Raw genomic sequence first — 20,575 nt, 5'->3', positions numbered from 1 at the left:
GCCATTTTCATTGGTTACGCTCCGCATGATTGACGTGCGCGCTCGCCAGTCCTCACTCTCCACGAGCCTCTCCCGCGCCCGGGGCGCGGCCCTACCCGGAAGCCGGTGCAGGAAGCGGAGGGGAGGAGCGCGAGGGACCCGTCCGCTGCGGCAGCCAATGGGAGAGGAGCTTGGGGGCGGATCAGCCAATGGCAGCGCGCGGGGGCGGGTCCGGGGGCGGGGCTGCGGGAGCCGGCAGCGGGCGGCTCCGGGAGGCGGCAAAGGTGAGCGGGGACCCGGGGGGACACGGGGGGACCGGGCAGGGGGCCAGGACAGCACCGGAGGCCTTGGGCAGAGGAGGATCGGGGGGAAAGCCCAGGGCGCACCGGGCAGAGAGGAGCCGGGGGGAACCGGGGTGCTGGGGGGGATCCGGCCGGGTTCGGGCTCGAGGAAGGAGCGGTGGCTGGAGGAGAAGCGGAGAATGGGGAGGGGTTCCAGGAACCTCTCGCTTGGCGGGGGGCACAAGGCTGGAGGAGGGTGGCGAGGGCACGGGAAGCTCCGTGATGCCCGCGGAACCGGCTGGCAGAGCCCCGTGCCCACGCTGCTCCCGGGCATCCATGGGAGTGAATGCAACAGCGGATCCCATGCGGTGCTGGGGGGTGGCAGGGAAGGGGGTGGCAGGGACAGCTGTGACAAACCCAGAGCGCATCACGACTCTTACCCGGCGCGGAGCTGTGGCTAAAGCTGTGCGTTCCCAGGTGGGAGCAGTGACGGGGGAGATGCTCCAGGTGTCGGTGCTGGACGCAGGATGAATCTCGTGGCGATGGCGACCGATCCCGAGCTGCAGTGGGTGTCCCTGTGGCTCCGTGTGCGCTGGGCGGCCGTGCTGGTGCTGCTGCTGAGCTCCCTGGTGATGCTGCTGCTGCCGCTGGACAACCAGTGCCAGGCTGTGCTCAAGGGCCTGTCCTTGCTGAGGAACAAGCTGGGCTCCTCCTCGGGAATCAGCCGGCTCACGGGACAGAGCACCGAGCTGAGCGTCACCTCCCAGGGGCTGGAGCTGCTGGTGCTGAAGGGAAAAGCATCCCCAGGTGAGAGGTGCTGGGTGGGCATGGCTGAGTGCCTCGGGTCAGGGAGGTGCTGGAGAGGGTCTGGCAGAGGCCACAGAGGTGGTTTGGGGTCTGGAGCATCTTTGTGATGAGGGCAGACTGCGGGAGCTTCCTGGAGAAGGGAATCCCAGCAATCCATACAAACATCTCCAGGGGGTGGCAGAGGAGGGTGCCAGGCTCTGTTCAGTGGTGACAAGGAGCAGTAAACTAAAACACAAGTTCCACCTCAACACGAGGAGCAGCCTCTTTCCATGAGGGACAGCTGCCCATGGAGTGGTGGAATCTCCCTCCATGGAGACATTCCAAACCCACCTGCACACCTTCCTGCTCCAGGGGCTTGGAGTGGGTGACTTCCAGAGGGACCTCCCAACCCTGACCTTCCAGCCCAGAGATCTTCACCCCCTTCCTGACCATGTCCTGTGCCCCTGATGGCAGTGACACTGTACCCTGATGGGAACAAACTGTAATTAACTGCAATTAACACTGGCTGTAAATGCCCCTGAGGTCAGGCAGGCCCTCACCAGCTCCTTGACTGCATTCCAGGGCCCTGTGCTGGCATTGCTCCGTCTCTCCAGAGTTTTTCCTCGTGTTTTCAGTACAAGTAACTTCTGTGGAGGCAACTGGAACACAGAGAGTTGGTTTAATGCACAGAAATCTGGGCTACACAGCATTAATCCCAAAATCCTGGCACAGAACAGCCTTTCAGGCAATAGCCATGGCCAGTATCAGCCAGGACATTCATTTGGAAAACGCTTAAAGGAATTATTACAATTCCAGCACTGTATCTTTGTTTGCATTAAAGCTCTTACTGCTGGGAAAACGTTGGGTAGTTCAGTGGAAAAACACAAGTGCTGTTGGCAGCCAACATAATGATGTTAACATTAATTTCACCTAAAAGAATGCCAAGGGAACACTGTTAAAACACTGTTTCCTCCCACATTAAGCAGTTTGGTGGCCACCTGTGACCACCTTGAGCCTGCTGCCCGCAGGTCCTGCCTCCCCACACTTGCTGCCAGGAATTCAGTCTGGAAACGTGGCATAAACCCCTGGAACACAAATTCTGGTCCAGTTCTTCAATTTTTATATCAGTGAACAGTCATAGAATGTCTTGAGTGGGAAGGGAGGCACAAGGATCATGGAATCTGGATTTCCAGAGGTTTCCAGTAGAACTCACCGTCCTTTATCTGTTACCTTTCATTCCAGAGGTGAAGTTGGAAGCCAGAGCAGCTCTGAATCAAGCCCTGGAGATGAAGCGCCAAGGGAAGCGGGAGAAGGCCCACAAACTCTTCCTGTACGCCCTCAAAATGGACCCGGATTACGTGGATGCCCTGAACGAGTTTGGGATCTTTTCAGAGGAGGAGAAGGACATCCTGCAGGCCGACTACCTGTACTCCAAAGCTCTGACCATCTCCCCCCACAACGAGAAGGCTCTGAGCAACCGCGGCCGGACGCTGCCCTTGGTGGAGGAGATCGACCAGAGGTATTTCAGCATCATCGACAGCAAGGTCAAGAAGGTGATGGCCATTCCCAAAGGGAATTCCGCCCTGCGCCGGGTGATGGAGGAATCCTACTACCACCACATCTACCACACGGTGGCCATCGAGGGCAACACGCTGACGCTGTCCGAGATCCGGCACATCATCGAGACCAGGTACGTGGTGGTGTTGGCAGGGGTCCCAGGACGAGGGGAGAGATGGGAATCTTCACTCCGTGTTTCGGAAGGCTGATCTATTATTTTGTGATATATATTATATTAAAAGGAAATTATACATTAAAACTATACTAGAAGAATAGAGGAAAAGATTTCTTCAGAAGGCTAGCAAGGAAAGAAAATAATAGAATGATAACAAAAGCTCGTCACTCTCAAGAGAGTCCAAGCCAGCTGTGATTGGCCATTAATTAAAAACAACCAACATGAACCAATGAACCTGTTGCATTCCACAGCAGCTTACATTTCCTTTCTGAGGCCTCTTGTAGCCATGATATTTTCTGAAAAATCCCTTTTCTGAAAAATCCTTCTCAGGATTTTTTCCTGAGAAGCTGAGAAGCCTCAGAGGAAAAAAAAAATATTTACCTGCTGCTGTGGAATGCAACAGGTGCATCTGTGATTGGCCTCATGTGGTTGCTTTTAATTAGTGGCCAATCATAGTCTGGCTGTCTTGGACTCTTGGAGAGTCACGAGCTTTTGTTATCATTCTATTCTTTTCTTTCCTTGCTAGCCTTCTGATGAAATCCTTTCTTCCATTCTTTTAGTATAGTTTTAATATACTATATATCATAAAATAATAAATCAGCCTTCTGAAACGGAGTCAAGATTCAGGTCTCTTCCCATGTCGGGGCTGCCTGCAAATTCCCACAGCCTCTCAGGAGAAAAAAAAATATCTCAAGGAGAGGATTTTTCATAAAACACATCTGTGACACAGGTACGCTGTTCCCGGGAAGAGCCTGGCGGAGCAGAACGAGGTGCTGGGCATGCACGCCGCCCTCAAGTTCGTCAACACCACGCTGGTGTCACGCATCGGCTCCGTCACCAGCAGGGACATCCTGGACATCCACCGGCGCGTGCTGGGCTACGCCGACCCCGTGGAGGCCGGGCGGTTCCGCGCCACGCAGGTCTTCGTGGGCCACCACATCCCGCCGCACCCGCAGGACGTGGAGAAGCAGATGGAGGAGTTCGTGCAGTGGATGAACTCGGAGGACGCCACCAGCCTGCACCCCGTGGAGTTCGCGGCGCTGGCGCACTACAAGCTGGTTTACATCCACCCCTTCGTGGACGGCAACGGCCGCACCTCGCGGCTGCTGATGAACCTGATCCTGATGCAGGCGGGGTATCCGCCCATCACCATCCGCAAGGAGCAGCGGGCCGAGTATTACCACGTGCTGGAGGTGGCCAACGAGGGCGACGTGCGGCCCTTCATCCGCTTCATCGCCAAGTGCGCCGAGACCACGCTGGACATGCTGCTCATCGCCACCACCGAGTACTCCGTGGGCCTGCCCGAGGCGGGCTGCAAACAAACCATCCCCGTCAAGACTTGAGGGTTTGGGGTGAACTCAGGAAGATGTGGGAGAGCAGAAGTCCAAGGTGTTACTGCTGGGAGATGACTGGATGGGAGGTGTCACTTGAGCGTTTTATTTAAATTTGATTAAATTAATGTAATTTATTTATATACATGATGCCAAACGGAACTGAGGATGGTGGCTGTGCACTGGAAGGAGGTGGGGAGAGATGTCAGAGGGCTCAAAAAGATGAACTGAAATTGAATTTCTCCTTAAAATTAAGCTTTGAGGAGCTGTTTCAATCACAACCCTTGACCCAGGCAGTCACCTCTACTGTCTGACCTCAGCCAAGCCTAAACTGAGTTGGTTCTGGTTCTGTGTGGCCTCTTCCCTGTAGCTCCAAAACACATCCCTGAAGGAACAGCACTCTCCCAGCTGTGTCCACCAGACACTCTGGTGTCAGTCACACAGGTACTGGGGCAGGAAGGAGGCTGAACTCCAGCCCAAAGGCATCTCTCCCCTCCCATTTCTGTTTCTGTGGCACTTTGCATGTTTACTTTCAGCTGCCTTTCCTGGGGTGAGTTCTGTGTAAGTGGGAAGAGTTTGGTTTGGGATTACAGGTGATAGGAGAGGAACAAGAGGAAAAAAGCTCTGACTTACTTGAGGGAAGACTCAGAAAATCTCAGCCAGGAGGAGCCCTGGGAAAGCACAACTGTCCTTAGACATTTCAGTGGAGGGGTGGGAAGGAGCTTGTCTGCAGAACTGCAGGCAGAAAAGGTCATCAGGCAGAGCCAGGAGACACCAGTTGTGCCAATTTGGGAAGAATGTGTACAGGAAGTTTGCCAAAAACTTCCACTTCTTTAGCCTAGGTAAGGGAACTTCCACAATTAATCACTGGCTATGTCATTACTCTGATAAATGTGTCAAGAATCACTCGATGCCTCTGTGTGCTGCAGGGGCAGTGCAGTGCCTGGAGCTGCTGAGCAGCTCAAAGAATCACTTTTTCCCTGGTTTTTAAGGTAAAACTACCCACAGATCTCCCTACCCCAAACCTGCCAGGTCTGTAACAGCATCACTGACCCCACCACCCCCAAGCTCACAGAACTTCCATTTAAAATCCCAGTTTAGAGCATTTAACCCCTTGACAAAAGCTGCCAGGTTGTCCTAGGCTTGGTTTTCTTCCCTTTTAACTCTCTCTTACCTGACAGGGAGCTTAGGACATGTTTTAGAGAAGCAGAAATCAGGATGAGACTGGGAGTTCTCTGAGCGCTGCTGCCAGGGAAGCAGACAATACAGGAGGAAAGGTGTCCTGTCCTTACAAAGCATGTTATTTTTGTAGTGCAACCTGAGTATAAATAATGCACTTTAGAGCTCTGTGGGGGAGGGGGGGAAATGTTATTTTAGTAACAGATTAATAAACTATTTTAATATGAAAGTCTTGGTTTGGAAGAGGCTGTTCTCAGAGCACACTTGGCTGCAGTGAACTAAGTGGAGGAAGAGAGGCCATGGGAGAGATCCTGGTTCCCTCAGCCACGTGACAACATGAGCAGTCATCATTTCAAAGTAAAGCCAAGTGAAATCAGCACAGAAAATAGTGTTTATTTGCAGCAGTGTTGATGTGGTCCAAGTGAACTCAGCACTGGGGTCCCCCCTCACATCCACCCCTCTGGGGGGTGACTTCCAGGGTAGTTGACAAGCAGGGATGTTTTTATCCAAGGTCACACCACTGTTGGAAAGTCTGAGGTGATGACTGAAGTGATTTCAGGATATTCAGAGCAGATGGAATGAGCTGCTTCAAGGCCTGAGGGACACTGAGCACACCTGAGAGGTGAGGTACATCACTATCACCCAGCTGCCAGAGGAGAAGTGCAGTTCCAACACCCACATTTAAACAAAAGCAACAGTATTTATAAAAAACCTTTGAGAACTTGCGTTTAATAAACCGAGAAACGTCAGCTTGCACTTCACAGTTGTACAAAACCATACAGAAACCACCTGCAAAAAGACATGAGCTAGCTAGGAAAAACAACCAAAATAACAACCAAAAAACCTGGTCCTCAGCAACAGCACGTCCAGCTTCATGGGAAACAAAAACTACCACCTAAGGATCAGTTCCTGACACTTCAAAAGAATCATCTCAATGTCCTTTACAAATACACCATATAAAAAACAGGTCAACTGGAGCAGAACAGGAACTGGATACATATATATGTATATCTGTGTATCTACATATACACACATATGTATAGAAACTCTCCCAATACTAAAAGAGGCCATTGTGGTGAAGTTGGAGCATCTGCTGTTGGATTCTGCATGGAAGGAGATGACGGTCCCTGCGTGCGTGGGTTTGGGTGAAGAATGGGGCTGTTGGCAGAGAGAATGTCTGCAATCCCAATCTGAGCTGACCAGTGGAGCTTGCTGAGGTCCTCCCATGGCATCTCATTCGTTAATGAAAGAGAAAATTGTTGGAAAGTACTCCAAAAAACTCCATGTGGCATCCGAGCTGCGCAGGAAATATTTCCTCCCTCGTAACCCTCAATATGAGGGATCACATTAACGCCATTTCACCAGAACAAAAGTGTAACTCTTTGCTCTTAGAGGAAAAAAAAAAAAAAAAAAACAAAAAAAACCACCACCTGGATTTGTGCCATCCTCCACTGATCCCGAGGAATGCAGCAGTCCAGTATTTACACGGGACTGGGACGGGCGTTCTCTCCTTGCAAAGCTTAAGGACACAACATGGCTTCCAGAAAGGCATTTCACATTGGACCAGACCCGCTGAGTGCACACCCCTCGCTCACTTTTTCAGGAGCATCTTGGCAAAATCAGCATTGGACATCTTTTTAGGCTCTGCAGGGGGCTCAGAGGATGCTGCTGGTGAGTTCTGGACCATCCCATTCTCAGCCTTGGCCACGGGGTTGCTCTGACGCTGCAGCGCCCGGGGCATCATGGAGAGCTGTGTCCTTCCCTTCCCTCGCCTGGAAGGGAAAAAATTCCCATTAAAAACACTCTTTTACAGCTTGGGGGAACAACAAGGACTTGTTTGCTGTGAGGAATGCACATTTCAGTATCATTCCTGTCATTTGTTTCAGGGATAAAGCTTTTCATGGGTGTCTTTGAAGCACCCCTGGGTTCTGGCAGACAACAACTGCCCCACAGTCGCCAGGGTTGAAGCTCTGTTTCTCCACAGGCACCCATCCAATACAGGAACACAAAAAGATGAAGGAGCAGCTTTAATGTTCACTAGGAACAATGGCTGCTTCTCCAGAGGGAGAGGATCTGGAGGTTATTAGGGATCAGTGCCAACATCAGATCCAAGGGGATGGCCAGTGCCTCATCCTCTTGTTGCTACAGAGCTGCTTCTGTGGGCGAAGAGGAAAAATCTGCTTTTCCTCATCAATCCAACAACCCATTTTTTTTTTTATGGTGCAGTACCTTTTAAATGTTCCTTCAGATTCACAGAGTGCTGCACTGATTTGGGTTGGAAAAGGCCTTGAAGATCACCCAGTTACACCCCCTGCCATGGGCAGGATACCTTCCACTATCCAAGCTGCTCCAGTCCAATCCAACTCAGCCTTGGACACTTCTAGGGATCCAGGGCCAGCCACAGCTTTTCTGGGCAACCTATGCCAGGACCTCCCCAGCCTCACAGGGATTCCTTCCCAATATATCCCATCTAACCCTGCCCTTCCCCAGTGCCCATATAAAACAATCCCTCTCCCTCCTTTTTCCAAACCCCCATATTCCAGCTAAGATTCCTCAACTTCAGCATATAAACAAACAAAGTATTTCCTTTCCAGGCAGTGCCAGGCACCCCTCCCTCAGGCCCTGGCTGACTCACGCTCCGTAGATGGGCCGTGGTGTCAGGGGCAGGGAGGCTTTGCTGGGGTCCGGCCGCACGGGAAGCTTCCGCGCCGGGGGGTTGCTGATCATCACCTTGATGACGTGGTCCTTCACTGTCAGCCCATCCATCTTCAGCACAGCCTGAGAGGCCTGGGCTTCATTCTCATATTCCACATAAGCCAGGCCCTAAATTAAGGAAAGAAAGAACCTACATGAGGTTTTAGTGCTTCTGTAACAGCTGATGAGGAATTTGTAAATTAAAGAAACTCAACGTGGCTCAGTCCCAATGTTCATCACTCCCAATCATCGTTCTCCTTATAACCTGTATTCCTTGCCTCTCACTCCTGATGCCCTCATGTATAAAAAAAGTAATAAAAAAGGAAAGAACCACTCTAAAAATGCTATAAAGTAAATATAATGAAGTACCACGGCAGGCTCACACAGAGAAGGGCATCACCTCTCCCTGCTGTTACTCTTTTCCATGACATTCAAAGCCTTAAGCTGCATTTTTTGGATTATCCAGTTTCACAGGAGAGGCATCAGGTTTTACATAACTTTCCCAAAATACATTTATTTGTGGTTTACACACAATCCCAGCTCAAGCTGAGCTCAGAACAAGGGTTGGGGTTCCCAAGAGCAACCATTACAAGGTGTGCACACAACAGGAACTTCACCCGAGGGCAAGAAAATTCAATTTAAATCCATGAACACCATTCCCAGGATGTCCCTGTGGACAGGACCTACCACACAGACACAGCCCAGGTGTCAGATAGAATTCTGGCAGAGCAGCAGCTAGTTCAGAATCCCTTATTTAACAAGGAGTCATTTATTCAGGGATGGAAATAATGAGCCCTGTCAGAGAGGGGGTTCGTTTCTCACTGGCAATTCCCTTCCTGCAGCAGATGTTAGGAACAAAAGCTTCAGAAAATTGAGGAAAGGAGGATGGGAACTGGCTGCACCAGGTAAACCCCATTTAGCCAATTATTTAAAAACCAATCCTTTACAGAGTTGCCTGTTTTTACTATATTGAAAGTGCTGTAAACATTCCCCCCTCCATCCCACTTTTCTCATGCAATTTAAGAAGTATTTTGGAAAAATTCCTTTTGGTTTTCTGCACAAAGGTACACTTGGCTGTAGAAATCCAAGCTCTTCCACAAGTATTAGTACAACACCACACTAGCAATTTAACAAACCCAACTTTTTTGTCTCCAGACTACATGACAAGCTTCTTTTTGAAGGATTCCTTAAACCCAGGAGTGTTTTAAGGATGTCTACCTTGGGTTTTCCAGCTCTGTTGGTGACCAGTCGAATGTCCTTCACATTCCCATGGGCTTTACACACCTCCTCCAGCTCCTCCTTAGTGCAGGAAAATGGCAAACCAGATATAAAGAGTTTATGTTTCTCCAGGGTGGTGCTGTACCTGAACACCTGCAGGAACAAAAAGGATGTTGGTTCACAAACCAGCCAGAAATTCCGAGAATTTAGATTCCACACCCCAAAAAGTAATTCCTGTTTGTGGGATCCAAAACTGCCTCAAAGCCATAAGTAGTGCTTTGGAAGATATTTGCATATAAACACCAAGGATTTGCAACTAAATGCCACTAAACCCCTTCCCAATGAGGACAGACACTGAGAATCATAAAATACCCTGAGCTGGAAGGGATCCAGAAGGATCAGAGCTCAATTCCAATAATAATGTATTTATAATATTGCCTTCTTACTCAGCTATCACTATGGAAACATTGAATTTTTCTGTGCAGGAACTCCAGAATGCAGAAATCCCCTGATTACACAACTGAGTTCTGGTACAGAACATCCCCAGCCAGGGGATTGGGTAACAAATGCTGACCAAGAAAGCTCTTCAGAGGTTGAACCTGGGTAGGTCCCACCACTAAATTGCTCAGATCAGATTTCTGCAAATCTTGAGTAAGTTCTGTCAATCCTGGTGTCTGGCAATGTAACAGAAGATGCAAAAAGTACCAAAAAAGAGTTTAAAGAAGCACAACACGAACTGATTGGACACAATGAATTCCACCAACTCCCTTCCCCACATCCACTGTCCAACAGGAACCACCAAAACTTTACCTTAAAGTCAGGATTCTTGTTCTTGTCAACACAAGGAGACACAAACATGGGCCTGCCCTCCACAGCCGTGCGATCCAAGGCCAGGGCCTGCCGAGCAGCCTCCTCCTCCCTGAACTGCACGTAGCAGTAGCCCCGGAAGGTGCCCTTGTTGTTGAACACTGCTCGCACCTCCACGACCCCCCCACAGCTCTCAAAGAGCTCCCTCAGCTTGGCTTCAGGCTCTGCCATGGTGTAGGAAAGGTTGCTGACAAACACAGTGACTTTATCCTTGCTGCTGTCGTGGAACACCTTGGGGACGTCCTTGCGGCTGGTGGACGCCTTTTCCTTTGGGGCTGCGGGGCCATCGGGCTTCTCACTCTTCTCACTCCTCCCAAAGAGCCCAGTCTCCACTTCCATGTCCTCTTCAGGGAGCACTCCATCACCCTCTCCCCTGTGCCTCTTGCTGGGCAGCTCTGATTGATGGAATTGAAAGCCTTGTTAGAAAAAAATTATCCCATTCCTTTCCCCATTGAAACTCCTCTGCCCTCCATTCCCACCGTGGAGCTTGGAAATGGCACATGGAAGCACAAATACAATGACAGGTCTTAAAGACACCACACAAAAAGCTCCCTCAGGTTTTAAAGAACAAATAACAACAGATTATTCCACCAAGACAGCTTTAGATGAAAGCAACTGGAATATTTGTTCCTTTTTTCAGCCAGTCATAACTGACAGTTGCTGATTCATGTTCTTTTCTTTGTCTAATGGCTCTTTATTTAAAAAAAGAAGAAATCTAAAAGATCACAAAAATCCCAGGGGCAACAACCTATTAAAGTCTTCTGTTCCCACCTCCAAGAAGCTGCTACAATTCTGAATAACCCAATTTAGACACATGGCTCAGTATCATAGGATGAGTCAGAAAAAATGACTTTAAAGGAAAATTAAAGAAGAAAAAACCAAAATCACAATATCCAAAATAAGAAACCCCAAGAAAATTCTGGAAATTCTTATAAACCTGTTTTTCTCTTGGTATAAAACCATTTAGCCTTGTTTGCATTTCACTCCCACACTGAACACTTCCAAGGAGAATGCAGCCCTGGAAAGACATCAGTGCTGGCAATTCCTCAGCTCCCTCTACCACAAGACAACCAATAACCCTGTTGCCAGGGCTCTGAAGTTTCAATTTCATTTTATTTTTACCTTCTTCTTGTCCCCATTCACCCTCGTCATCCTCGTCTGCTTTGCGCTTGTCCCCAGTCCTGGCTTTTTTGGCTTTTTTGGAAGCTTTCTTCTCTGCCCTTGCTTGCTTTCTCTGCTCAGCTCTCTCCTCCTCCTGCTTTGCCAGAGCAGCTTCTTTCTCAGCAGCCTGAAGCACAGAAGATTTATTTCTTTTTTTTTTCCACACTGGCTGCAGATTGCAGAGCATTTTCCAGAGCACTGAGCCCAGAGGGTTTTCTCCTAACCCCAGAACTAACGGGGACATCATTTAAAGCTCATCCCAATTCTTTGCTCTCACAGCTTTCCTGGAGGGCACATCACTCTTGTGGCCATCCAAGAGGCAAAAGGAGAAAGATAAAAAGCAGCAAGAGGTTGTTAATCATAGTTTTAAAGTAAAAATCCATAGTTCTAGGGCTTGAAGGCATGTCAGGCTTATCTGGGGGGAAGCCACATTAAAAATGTGACATTCAGAGAAGCATGGACTTAATTTAGGTGTATAAAATGCTTTGGTAGCTCACAGAAAGTTCTGACCTTTGCTCTTTGTTCATTCACTCGAGCCAATCTGTTCTCAGTTTTCTGAACAGCTGCATCCCAGTCTTCCAGCGTTCCTAAAGGATAAAATTAAAAATAAATTTTAAAAGCCTTTTATTTAGCTTCCTCATAATTCAAAGATACAATTCTGGAAAAATAAGAGTCACTGAGTTCATGGCACTTGCTGTTCATATTTAACATTACACATGAAAATTCTATTTATAACAACTAGCCTGCAAGGTAAAAAAAAAAACCCCAAGAGCCAAGCAGAGCAGAAACCTCTCATTAATGATGCAAGACTCCAAAAATGCATGGAAAAATCCAGCGATTTCAGAAAAGCAAGGAAGAAAAGAGCTGTCTGCGGATTTGACAGCAGTGAAAAGTGAGACTTCAGCAGAGCACAAAACATGGGATCAAAAGCTTGTGTGCCACCTCTGCCTAACCAGGCTAAGAGATGCAGTAATTAATTACCTTCTGCCAGTCACTGAGTTACCTTCTGTTAATTAATTACCTCCTGCCTGTCACTCAGTGACCTGCTGTCACTTAGTCACCCCCTGGCAGTGCCCAGGTACCTTCTATCCTCTCCAGGGTGAGCAGCACCTCGCAGACGTGCTCGGGGTAGTCGCTGGTGCACTGCACTGCCCGGTGCAGGGCCTTCCTGCAGTGCTGGGTGTCCCCATGGGCCCTGCAGGAGGGGAGAGGTCACTGAGGGGACCAACCACACACAATTCCAGCCATGCAAACATTTCCTCTCCTTCCCCAGCTGCTGTGACACTCCTCGAAGCTACAGCAGAGCCGCCCCAAGAAGCCTGAAGGTGTTTTGTAAACCCAAACAAAACACATTTGTTCTAAACTGTTTTCTCCCACAGACGAGGTAACTAAAAAGTGAATTAATCAAGCTCCTACCTTTCCAGGTTGTAATATTCCAGCCACATGTTGGCATATTTGGCATTTCCTTTAGTCATGATATTGTCCCAGAGCTCCCTGGCTTTCTGCATGTTGTTACACAAGCGGGCCTGCAACAGTGCATCCAAAATATCCTTCAGGATAATTTGTTCAACATCATTAACTCCAAACCAACAACACCCCACAGATGCTGCAGACAGACCCAGCAAGATACATCTCAGCCTTATAGTGGTAAAAATAAACACCTGACACAATCCTACTGCTGAATAATCCTTCCCTGTCCACCTCCCCCATTAGTCTTGGTTCTGGCTCCCACATCCATTTGATTTTGGTCCTTATAAAAGAAATTACAGAGCTGTTTCTGAATTTTTCCTTCTGTTTTTGATGAATGTACCTAATAACATTTCAGAATGAAAATTGGGTTTGTGTTTAGGAAGAGGAGCAGGGGAAGAGGGGAAATGGATTGGGAAAGGACTGCATTCCACGGTTGGAATGTTAAAACATTTCATTTTAAATCCGTTTTATCAGGTTCAGCAATTTAAATACAGCAGAGAGAAACTCACCTCAACTCTTGCCCAGTTCTGCATGATGGTGCAGGATGGATCTCCACTTTCACTGAACCCTAGAAGAAAAACAAGGGCTGTTTGTTGCACTTGGCTCTCAGAAAGCAAAGTGTTTATTAAACAGGTCCCACACGGAGATGAAATCTTTATCTGCAGCTTTCTGAAATGCTCAAGATCCTTGAAGACAAATACTGTGTGGAGAACTGGTCTTATAAAAATGATTTTGAAGAGGAGAAAACACTACTTGAGATGATTTCACTTACGTTCTTCTACTTCTTGTTTCAAGTACTCCACAGCTCGTGCAAACGCAGAGCGCAGCTCCTCGAGCTCCTTACTGGAGTCTGCAGGGAAAAAAAAAGAAAGAACAGCCTTAAAATAATTCAGTTTTCATTTCCCACCCAATAAAATTATCTCCTTAACACCCACAATGAACTTATTGGGTAGCAGAGGGAGATTTAGTTTATTATTCCTCGTTGTTATTATTGCTTAAATTTATGATTTTACAATGAGTAAAACTCACTACATGAATAATTTTAAAAATTATAAAAAATATAAGGCAGGGCATTTTTGCAATAGCAAACCAACCAAATTCCTATTTTTAACAGACATTAACTGGCCAGAAAATAATTTCTGTGAAAGATGAAAATGTTGGTAATTTTCTTGAAAATTCCAAGAAGTACAAAGAAAAACAGTATATTTATTCTGTATTCATCATACAGACCTTGTGTAAAATCCACCCTTCTCCTCAGGTAATCCAGGTAGGCCTGCCAGATCTCTACATAGTCTGTTGCTTGAATAAAACCTGCATTCAGAGCTTTTTCAAACATTTCTGAAAGAAAAATGGGGAAAAAAACCAGTTACTCCCCATGTACTGTCAAAATTAGCGAGCTGCAATGATAGCACAAAGAAATACCTACACAAACACCACTGGTTTCTAGGAAGACAGGAAAAGAAATCCTACACAATAAATAGGTTTGGGAAGTGATTTTAAAGGCAGCTGAACTCAGGAATGTTCATTCCAAGCTGCTCATTGCTTGCTCAGGGTGAAGCTGCTCAACCAAAGCAGTTTTGCCCTTGCAGGACCTGCTGCCCGCAGCAGCAGCAGGATGAGAAGAGATCCTGCAAGTCCCCTTTGTCCCAGGCTGTTTGGAGTGCAGAGAGCAGCTCTGAACTGCAATTGCTGGTTCTTTCCTCACCAGAAATGATGCTGTGCTCAACCCTGTGCCTCTCCATGGCCAGCAGGTACCTAATCCACAGCCCAACAGTCCAGGGGCAGTTCCTGACAGCGCGGTCGTGAGCAGATAAAACCAATTCCTTCACCTTCAGCTGCCTGTCCTGAAAGAATCACACAAGAAAAGTGAAGATACTGTCAGCCACAGAGACCAGCTGAGACAAACCTCAAACACCTAAATCCCAGCACTTTCATTTTATATTTAAAAAGCTCAGATGTGTATTTTAAATTCTGTATTCCTAAAAACCCAGTGAACACCTTCCAGTGAGGAAGAATATGCTCAGGAAAGAACTACCAGGCCAGTGAGGTGTTTTCTGCCAAAGAAATAAATATAATAAAGGCATTGAGTGAATTCCCAACTGTTCCTAGAATGTCAAGGATACAAAGAAGGAGCACACCCAGCCTATTTGTGGAGGTGTTGTTCCACCTGCAACCTGCTGTGTCCAGCTGGGAAGAGAAAGAGATGATGGAAAAACTGAGCCTGGATAAGCTCCTGCAGGGAGTCAACCCTGATCCCTTAATCCAGCCACCTTCTGTCCTGCCTCTGGAGCTCAGCATCAGCTTCAAACTGCACTAACAAACCCCCCTGGAAACAGGGGCTGAACATCTGGGTTTGCTTGAGTGCCCACTCCCTGTTATTCTGCAGAGAAAACACAGCTAGAGCAAAGAAAAATGAGAAATGCTCACAAGAGAAATAAACAACATCCCTGAAAACAGGAAGAAACCAAGGTGAGGTGAAAATCAGTTTCTGGAAGATTTACAGATTAAAGGACAGGACTGAGGTAGAACTTAATGGCCGTTTATCAGCAACTGAGATTAAAAAGAAACAAACAAAAGCAAAGACAAGAAAACAAATCTGCAGACATTGCTGGGTTTGTTTCCTTACCAAATACTGGTTGTAGCGTGCCCAGAGGTCTGGGACAAGGCAGTTCTCAGCCAAAGCTCTCTCATAGATCAACTGAATCCGAGCTGGGTCACCTGCTTTCATTTCAAAATCAATGTAAGCTTGGTATTCTGCCAGCTTTGGGGTTTCAGCACCCAGCTGGAAAACAACCAGGGAGACACAAAATCAAACTCTTCAATAAAGCAAGACTGCAACAGTTCAGCTGCTCCTCAGGGCAGCTCTTGTGCAAGATTTCACACAAGAGATTTGTCTCTGTATCAGCAGCTGTTGATTTTCAAACATCTCTAAATGAGCCTGAAATCAGTCAGATCCTGGGTTTATTCCCCTTAACCCAGTCTTGGAAAACACACCCAGAGTCCTCATGTGCACCTCAGGGGAGTGTGGCACACTCAATGCATCCCATAATTTCCAGCATATAATTGTCAGTCTTACCATTGCTGACAAAGTCCCCCAGCTGGGCACTAGAAAAACACTAAATTTGGAAAAAAAATAAATCACCCCTAAGCAATTCCCTCTTAGTTTTGAAGGAAGGTGTAAGTGCCAGCATTACCAGTGCCTCCTCGTAGGGTTTACACTTCTCCAGCTGCTGCAGAGCTTTTTTGTAGTTCTTTATTGTTGTTTCTGGAATGGGCTCTTCTGACCACTCCTCATATTCAGCATATGAAGCCTCCATGTCTATTAAAACATGAAATCCCATCAATAATGCACTTACGAAACTAAAAATTCAGATTTCAACCTATGTTTGGTTCTAAGACAAATTCCTCTTTTTATTTATATAGTATTTATAATTTATTTGGAACAAATATTTAAATTTTTATTCTCTTTTGGTCCTTGCTGTCACACTGCTGCATTCTTAAAGGATTCAGACATTTCATCTCACACAGTGTCCTATAACAAACTCAGGCAAGTTGTATTAAAGCTGCTCAACAGGAATTAGAAAACCAAAGTGGCAAAACTTTCCCCAAGGCTTTAGAGAAACGAGAAGCCAAATTCTTTCCAGATGGAAATGAAGTCAAAAGAACTGTGCTTAACTTTCTCCCATGAGCAAAAAAAGGGACTCGAGCTTAAAGCAGGAACTAGAGAAGGGAGAATTCCAACAATCCAGAAGCCAGATACTCCCCCCTACCAAGGGCTTTAAGCAGCAATCACAGCTGAGCTCCTCATTTTTAAGTGAAATTTTGTGCTTCTTGCTTGCACTTCGAACATCCTCAAACTCCCAACCTGGTGAGCCAAGTTCCAACAACTCAGAACATTCCTGATCCAGAGGGATCTGTGCCTCATCCAAGAGAGCACAAGACCTGCAGCTGCACTTAGTGTGGCTGTGCCAGGAGAATCCTGATGCCTGGAGCATCCCCAGCTGCTCCATGCCCTGTCCCAGCACTGCAGCCCTTACCCAGCAGTGGGATCCCCAGCTGGCGCCGGAAAAGCGTGTGGATCTTCTCAAGCTGGCTGCACAGCACCTGCTGCTGCTCCGGGGACGGAATGCTGCCAGGAGCTGGCTGCAAGCAAAAAAAAAAATAAACCAGGGAAATTCAATCCATCCTCTCCAGTCCATCCAGCTGATGGACATGAGAGGGAATTGTTTATGAGCTGAGGGAACTGAGATCCAAGAGAATACATGATCCTTGAAGGTCGCTGGTGGGAAAGCTGAAACTTGGGAATTGCTGCCCTTGGAAGGTGGATGAATGGGAAAAGCATTCCTGGCTGAAAGCTGACACAAGCACAGGGAAATGATCACCTGAGAACAAGGAAGCAGCAGGTGACTGTGCCATTTCACAACCCCACCTTGCTGCCAAAGAGGGTTTCAGTAAATCCCTGGGGTGTGGGGAGAGGATCTAAAACTTCCAGCCTTTATTGTGTTTGGGAATGAAAGGACATCCTCCTGTTACTCCTTTGTTTGGGGTTGAAAAGGACCTTTCAAGACCAAATAGTTCCCACTGCCACCATGAGCAGGGATATCTTTAAATTTCCATCTCTTATGTAGCAAATTATCAAAAATAAGGAAATATTCCCATTCTGGCCATCCTGGAAAAGTGACTTTTGCAGATATCAAATTGTACTTTCTAGGGATAAAATACCCTCAGCCAAAAGTCTGTGGATAAAATACCCTCCTCCACAAATTGTGGAATAATGAATGAATTAAAAGCTGAACAATCTAGGAATTTAAACTCGGTGGACTCTGTGCAAAAACCAAATGTTCCATTATTAAACAAAACATTGTTTAATAATGGAACAGTTCAATTTTAAAGCTGTTCTTGGCACCTCAGTCAGCAGTAGAGCCAAACTTTGCTCCTGGATTCAAGATGATGTTAGGATTTTACAGAAACACAAATCCATTACTTTATCAGCCAAACCCACAGAATGGTTTTCCTGGAGCACAGGGCTGGTTTCTACAGCTGGGAAGAAACAACTGAGACGTGACAGAGAGGAGACAGCTCCAGGTGACTCCTGGAGCTGCACCACAGCTTTTTTGGGGATGGGAGCAGAGGGGAATGGGCTCACCTGTGCTGTTTCCAGGATGGCATTCTCAAACTCCCTGTAGGCTTCCCACAGGGCCGTGCCCTTGGTGACGTGCAGCCCCACGGCCGTCAGAGCCCGCTCGAAGATGGACCGGACCCTCTCGATGCCTCCTTCCTGCCCAATGCCCCCAATGGAATACTGGGCATATTCCAGCCAAATTTCAGGACCTAAACAAGGTTAGGAGAACCAGGTGATTTGATTTTTTTCAAAAATAATAACGAGGAAATGCAGCTCTGCTTCCCCAAATGCCTCATGTGCTGCATATAAATAGAAAAACAGGTGGCAATGTTTTTTTTATCCTAAAAAGTTAGAATATTTGGGAATTGTATTTATGCTGTTGGTTCAGCAGCAGCAGCCCCAGTTTCCTTCTGAATGGTGTCACTCCTGGGGTTCTGCTGACAGGGACTGGCCCTGCCTATCACCTCTGCCACACAAACCCCACCAAGATGCCTGAACAGCAGATTCCTCTTTCCTCAGCTGGGACCACAGAGCTGTCACACTCTGGAATAATTCAGATTAAAGCAGCTCCTCCTCCTCCTCTTTCCAAACTCCTGAACTTCCCTGATCAGCAACTCCTGAAGCAGCTGAATCCTGCAGGTGAGGCAGAGGTGGAAGAACAGCACTGGCTGCCTGGCACCATTCCCACCAACACCAAATTCCATTTAGGGACCCCTAGCTTGGGACAGCCCTGGGTTCCAGAAGTGCCTCCAAACCCCAAATACAATCCAGCAGATCCAGAGGATAATTCCTTCTTCTCCATTCCTTCTTCCTGAGGGATCACCAACACCAGGTAATGTCACTGATGTCACCTTCTGCACACAGTTTTTGAGGGGGATTTACCTCCATATTCCCTCCACTTCCTCAGGCTTTGTTTTTCCAGCTCTTTACCCTAATTCCCAAAGAACTCAGGGATTTATCCCCAAAATTTTAAGCTACAGCTGCAGCATCTCCTGAGGAATAGAGAAACCAGACACCACATCCTTGCCTTGCAGCACTTCACACTCAGATTTTAGAAATTAATTTGAAATTTTGACCCAATTTCTTCATTATAACAGAAACAAGAGAGTTCCCTAGAAAGCAAATCTGGATGCAACAAAACCCATTTTAGAACATTTTTGGATGACTTACAGATGTAATCTTTGACAGCTCTTTCAAACAGCTCATAAACCTTCTCTCTCTCAGAGACCTCTGAAGCCATTTTTATCTCATCCTTCAACCAGTCCAGCCAGATTTCTGAAAGGAAAACATTTAGAACACATTATTAATATTCAGAAATAAAAAGGTATGTCCACTTGGTGAGTTTTTAACAACAGACTTAAAACAAAGGAGGGGGAGCAAGGCAAAAGAGGAATTTTAACCTCCACAATTCCTAATTAATTTCAAATAAAAGTTGGGCAGAGACCTCTTAAGTTGGTGCTAAACAAGCACCTTTTTACTTCAGGGAGAAGTTGGAATTTCTCAGGACTTTGAAAATCATCCCATTCCACCTCCTGCCATGGGCAGTGACACCTCCCACTATCCCAGGGTGCTCCAAGCCCTTCCAGCCTGGCCTTGGGCACTTCCAGAGATCCAGGGTCAGCCACAGCTTCTCTGGGCACTCTTTCCAAGAATAAAATCCCACAGCCTCTGCAATATTTCCATCACCTCTGAGTTATCAGCAAACAGAGAAATCCCCACTTCAAGCACCCACAATTTCCACCGACAGGGAATTTCCTTTGCTGCCTGCCTATGAAATTTTTAGCAGGAATTTGCTGAGCTCCGGATCACATTCCCCGATTGAGGGTGCTGAAAATGGGCCTAAATATTTTATTTCACCGCTGAAACACCTTGCACAGGCGGAGAGGATGCTCAGTACCTTCAGTGAGAGGGAAGAGCTCGCTCATCTTCTGCCGAGCTCTGCGCAGCTTCACCAGCTCTCCCTCCTGCCGGAGCAGCTTGATCAGATCCAAGTGACAGTTGTAATCAAAAGCATTGATGGAGAGCTTAAAAAAAAAAATTAAGATTCATTTTAAAAGCCGTGTTGAGCGACGGACGTGAAGAAGTCAGAAAACAAATCGTACAATTCTCGTGGTGCGATCGCACAGCCAGACAAGGCGGAGTTTTCTCAGATTTAACCTAACCCCGGCCGCTCCCTCGGGTCCCGACACAGAATTATGATTAATTTTTTTTAAAGGCAATAAAAACCCGCGGGCAGCCGGCTCAGATTTCTCAATGAACACGAACTGCTTACTAGGACTTCCCTCCTCTCAAAAAATCCCAAGCTGGTCAATTTCCATCTCATGCTACAAACATTCACGGGATAAAATCAATGAATATCCCGAGTTGGAGGAAATTCACAAGGAGCAGGGAAATTCGCCCCCTGACAGTTCCCAGCCCCGAGCTGCCGGGGCAGACACGGATTATGCCCGTTCCCGCCACGCCCGCTGCCCCGCCGGGCCCACCTGCTCCTCCAGCCGCTGGATCTCGGCCTCGTTCTCCTTCTCCTCATCCTCGCCGTCCCCAGACGAGTCTGAGTCGCCCTCATCGTCCGAGTCCCCGCCCGATTCAGGGTCTCCCTCCGGCAGCCGCTTCTCCTCCTCGGCCGCCGCCTCAGCTCCCGCCGCCGCCATCTTATGCAGCTCCGCTCGCCGCCCGCCGCGCTCCTCCGGCCGCCGGGGCTGCCCCCGCGCCGCCCGTCCCGCTGCTCCGCCCCACCACCGGCCCAACCGGGCGG

At 47.7% G+C, this 20,575-nt stretch overlaps 2 protein-coding genes across 2 annotated transcripts; one reads left to right on the top strand and one right to left on the bottom strand.

Annotated features, from left to right (window-relative positions):
- Positions 1-246: 246 nt before the first annotated feature.
- On the top strand, positions 247-5,422 carry FICD (FIC domain protein adenylyltransferase). Its single transcript, XM_084217285.1, has 4 exons — positions 247-263; positions 738-1,067; positions 2,289-2,736; positions 3,509-5,422. Exons 2-4 carry the CDS (start codon positions 788-790, stop codon positions 4,119-4,121), a joined length of 1,341 nt encoding a protein of 446 aa, XP_084073411.1. The 5' UTR covers positions 247-263; positions 738-787; the 3' UTR covers positions 4,122-5,422.
- Positions 5,423-6,001: 579 nt separating this feature from the next.
- Positions 6,002-20,471, bottom strand: SART3 (spliceosome associated factor 3, U4/U6 recycling protein; the record flags this gene model as incomplete). Its single annotated transcript, XM_084217239.1, has 19 exons — positions 6,002-7,060; positions 7,924-8,111; positions 9,201-9,353; positions 10,011-10,462; positions 11,190-11,355; positions 11,739-11,815; positions 12,311-12,423; positions 12,645-12,754; positions 13,208-13,266; positions 13,471-13,548; positions 13,929-14,036; positions 14,404-14,542; positions 15,325-15,480; positions 15,893-16,017; positions 16,736-16,841; positions 17,845-18,029; positions 18,991-19,095; positions 19,718-19,844; positions 20,304-20,471. The coding sequence occupies 19 exons, from the start codon at positions 20,469-20,471 to the stop codon at positions 6,880-6,882; spliced, it is 2,796 nt and encodes a 931-aa protein (XP_084073365.1). The 3' UTR covers positions 6,002-6,879.
- Between the last annotated feature and the right edge of the window lie 104 nt (positions 20,472-20,575).

This window comes from Fringilla coelebs, assembly GCF_963513975.1.
Source record: "Fringilla coelebs genome assembly, chromosome: 17".
In the NCBI taxonomy this organism is placed as follows: Eukaryota; Metazoa; Chordata; class Aves; order Passeriformes; family Fringillidae; genus Fringilla; species Fringilla coelebs.
This window is presented reverse-complemented; position numbering and strand designations above follow the sequence as displayed.

Coding starts and splice junctions, on each gene's coding strand:
- FICD (XM_084217285.1), top strand. CDS start 788: ATGAATCTCGTGGCGATGGCGACCGATCCCGAGCTGCAGTGGGTGTCC. Junction 1,068..2,288: donor GAAGGGAAAAGCATCCCCAG/GTGAGAGGTGCT, acceptor CTTTCATTCCAG/AGGTGAAGTTGGAAGCCAGA. Junction 2,737..3,508: donor CGGCACATCATCGAGACCAG/GTACGTGGTGGT, acceptor TCTGTGACACAG/GTACGCTGTTCCCGGGAAGA.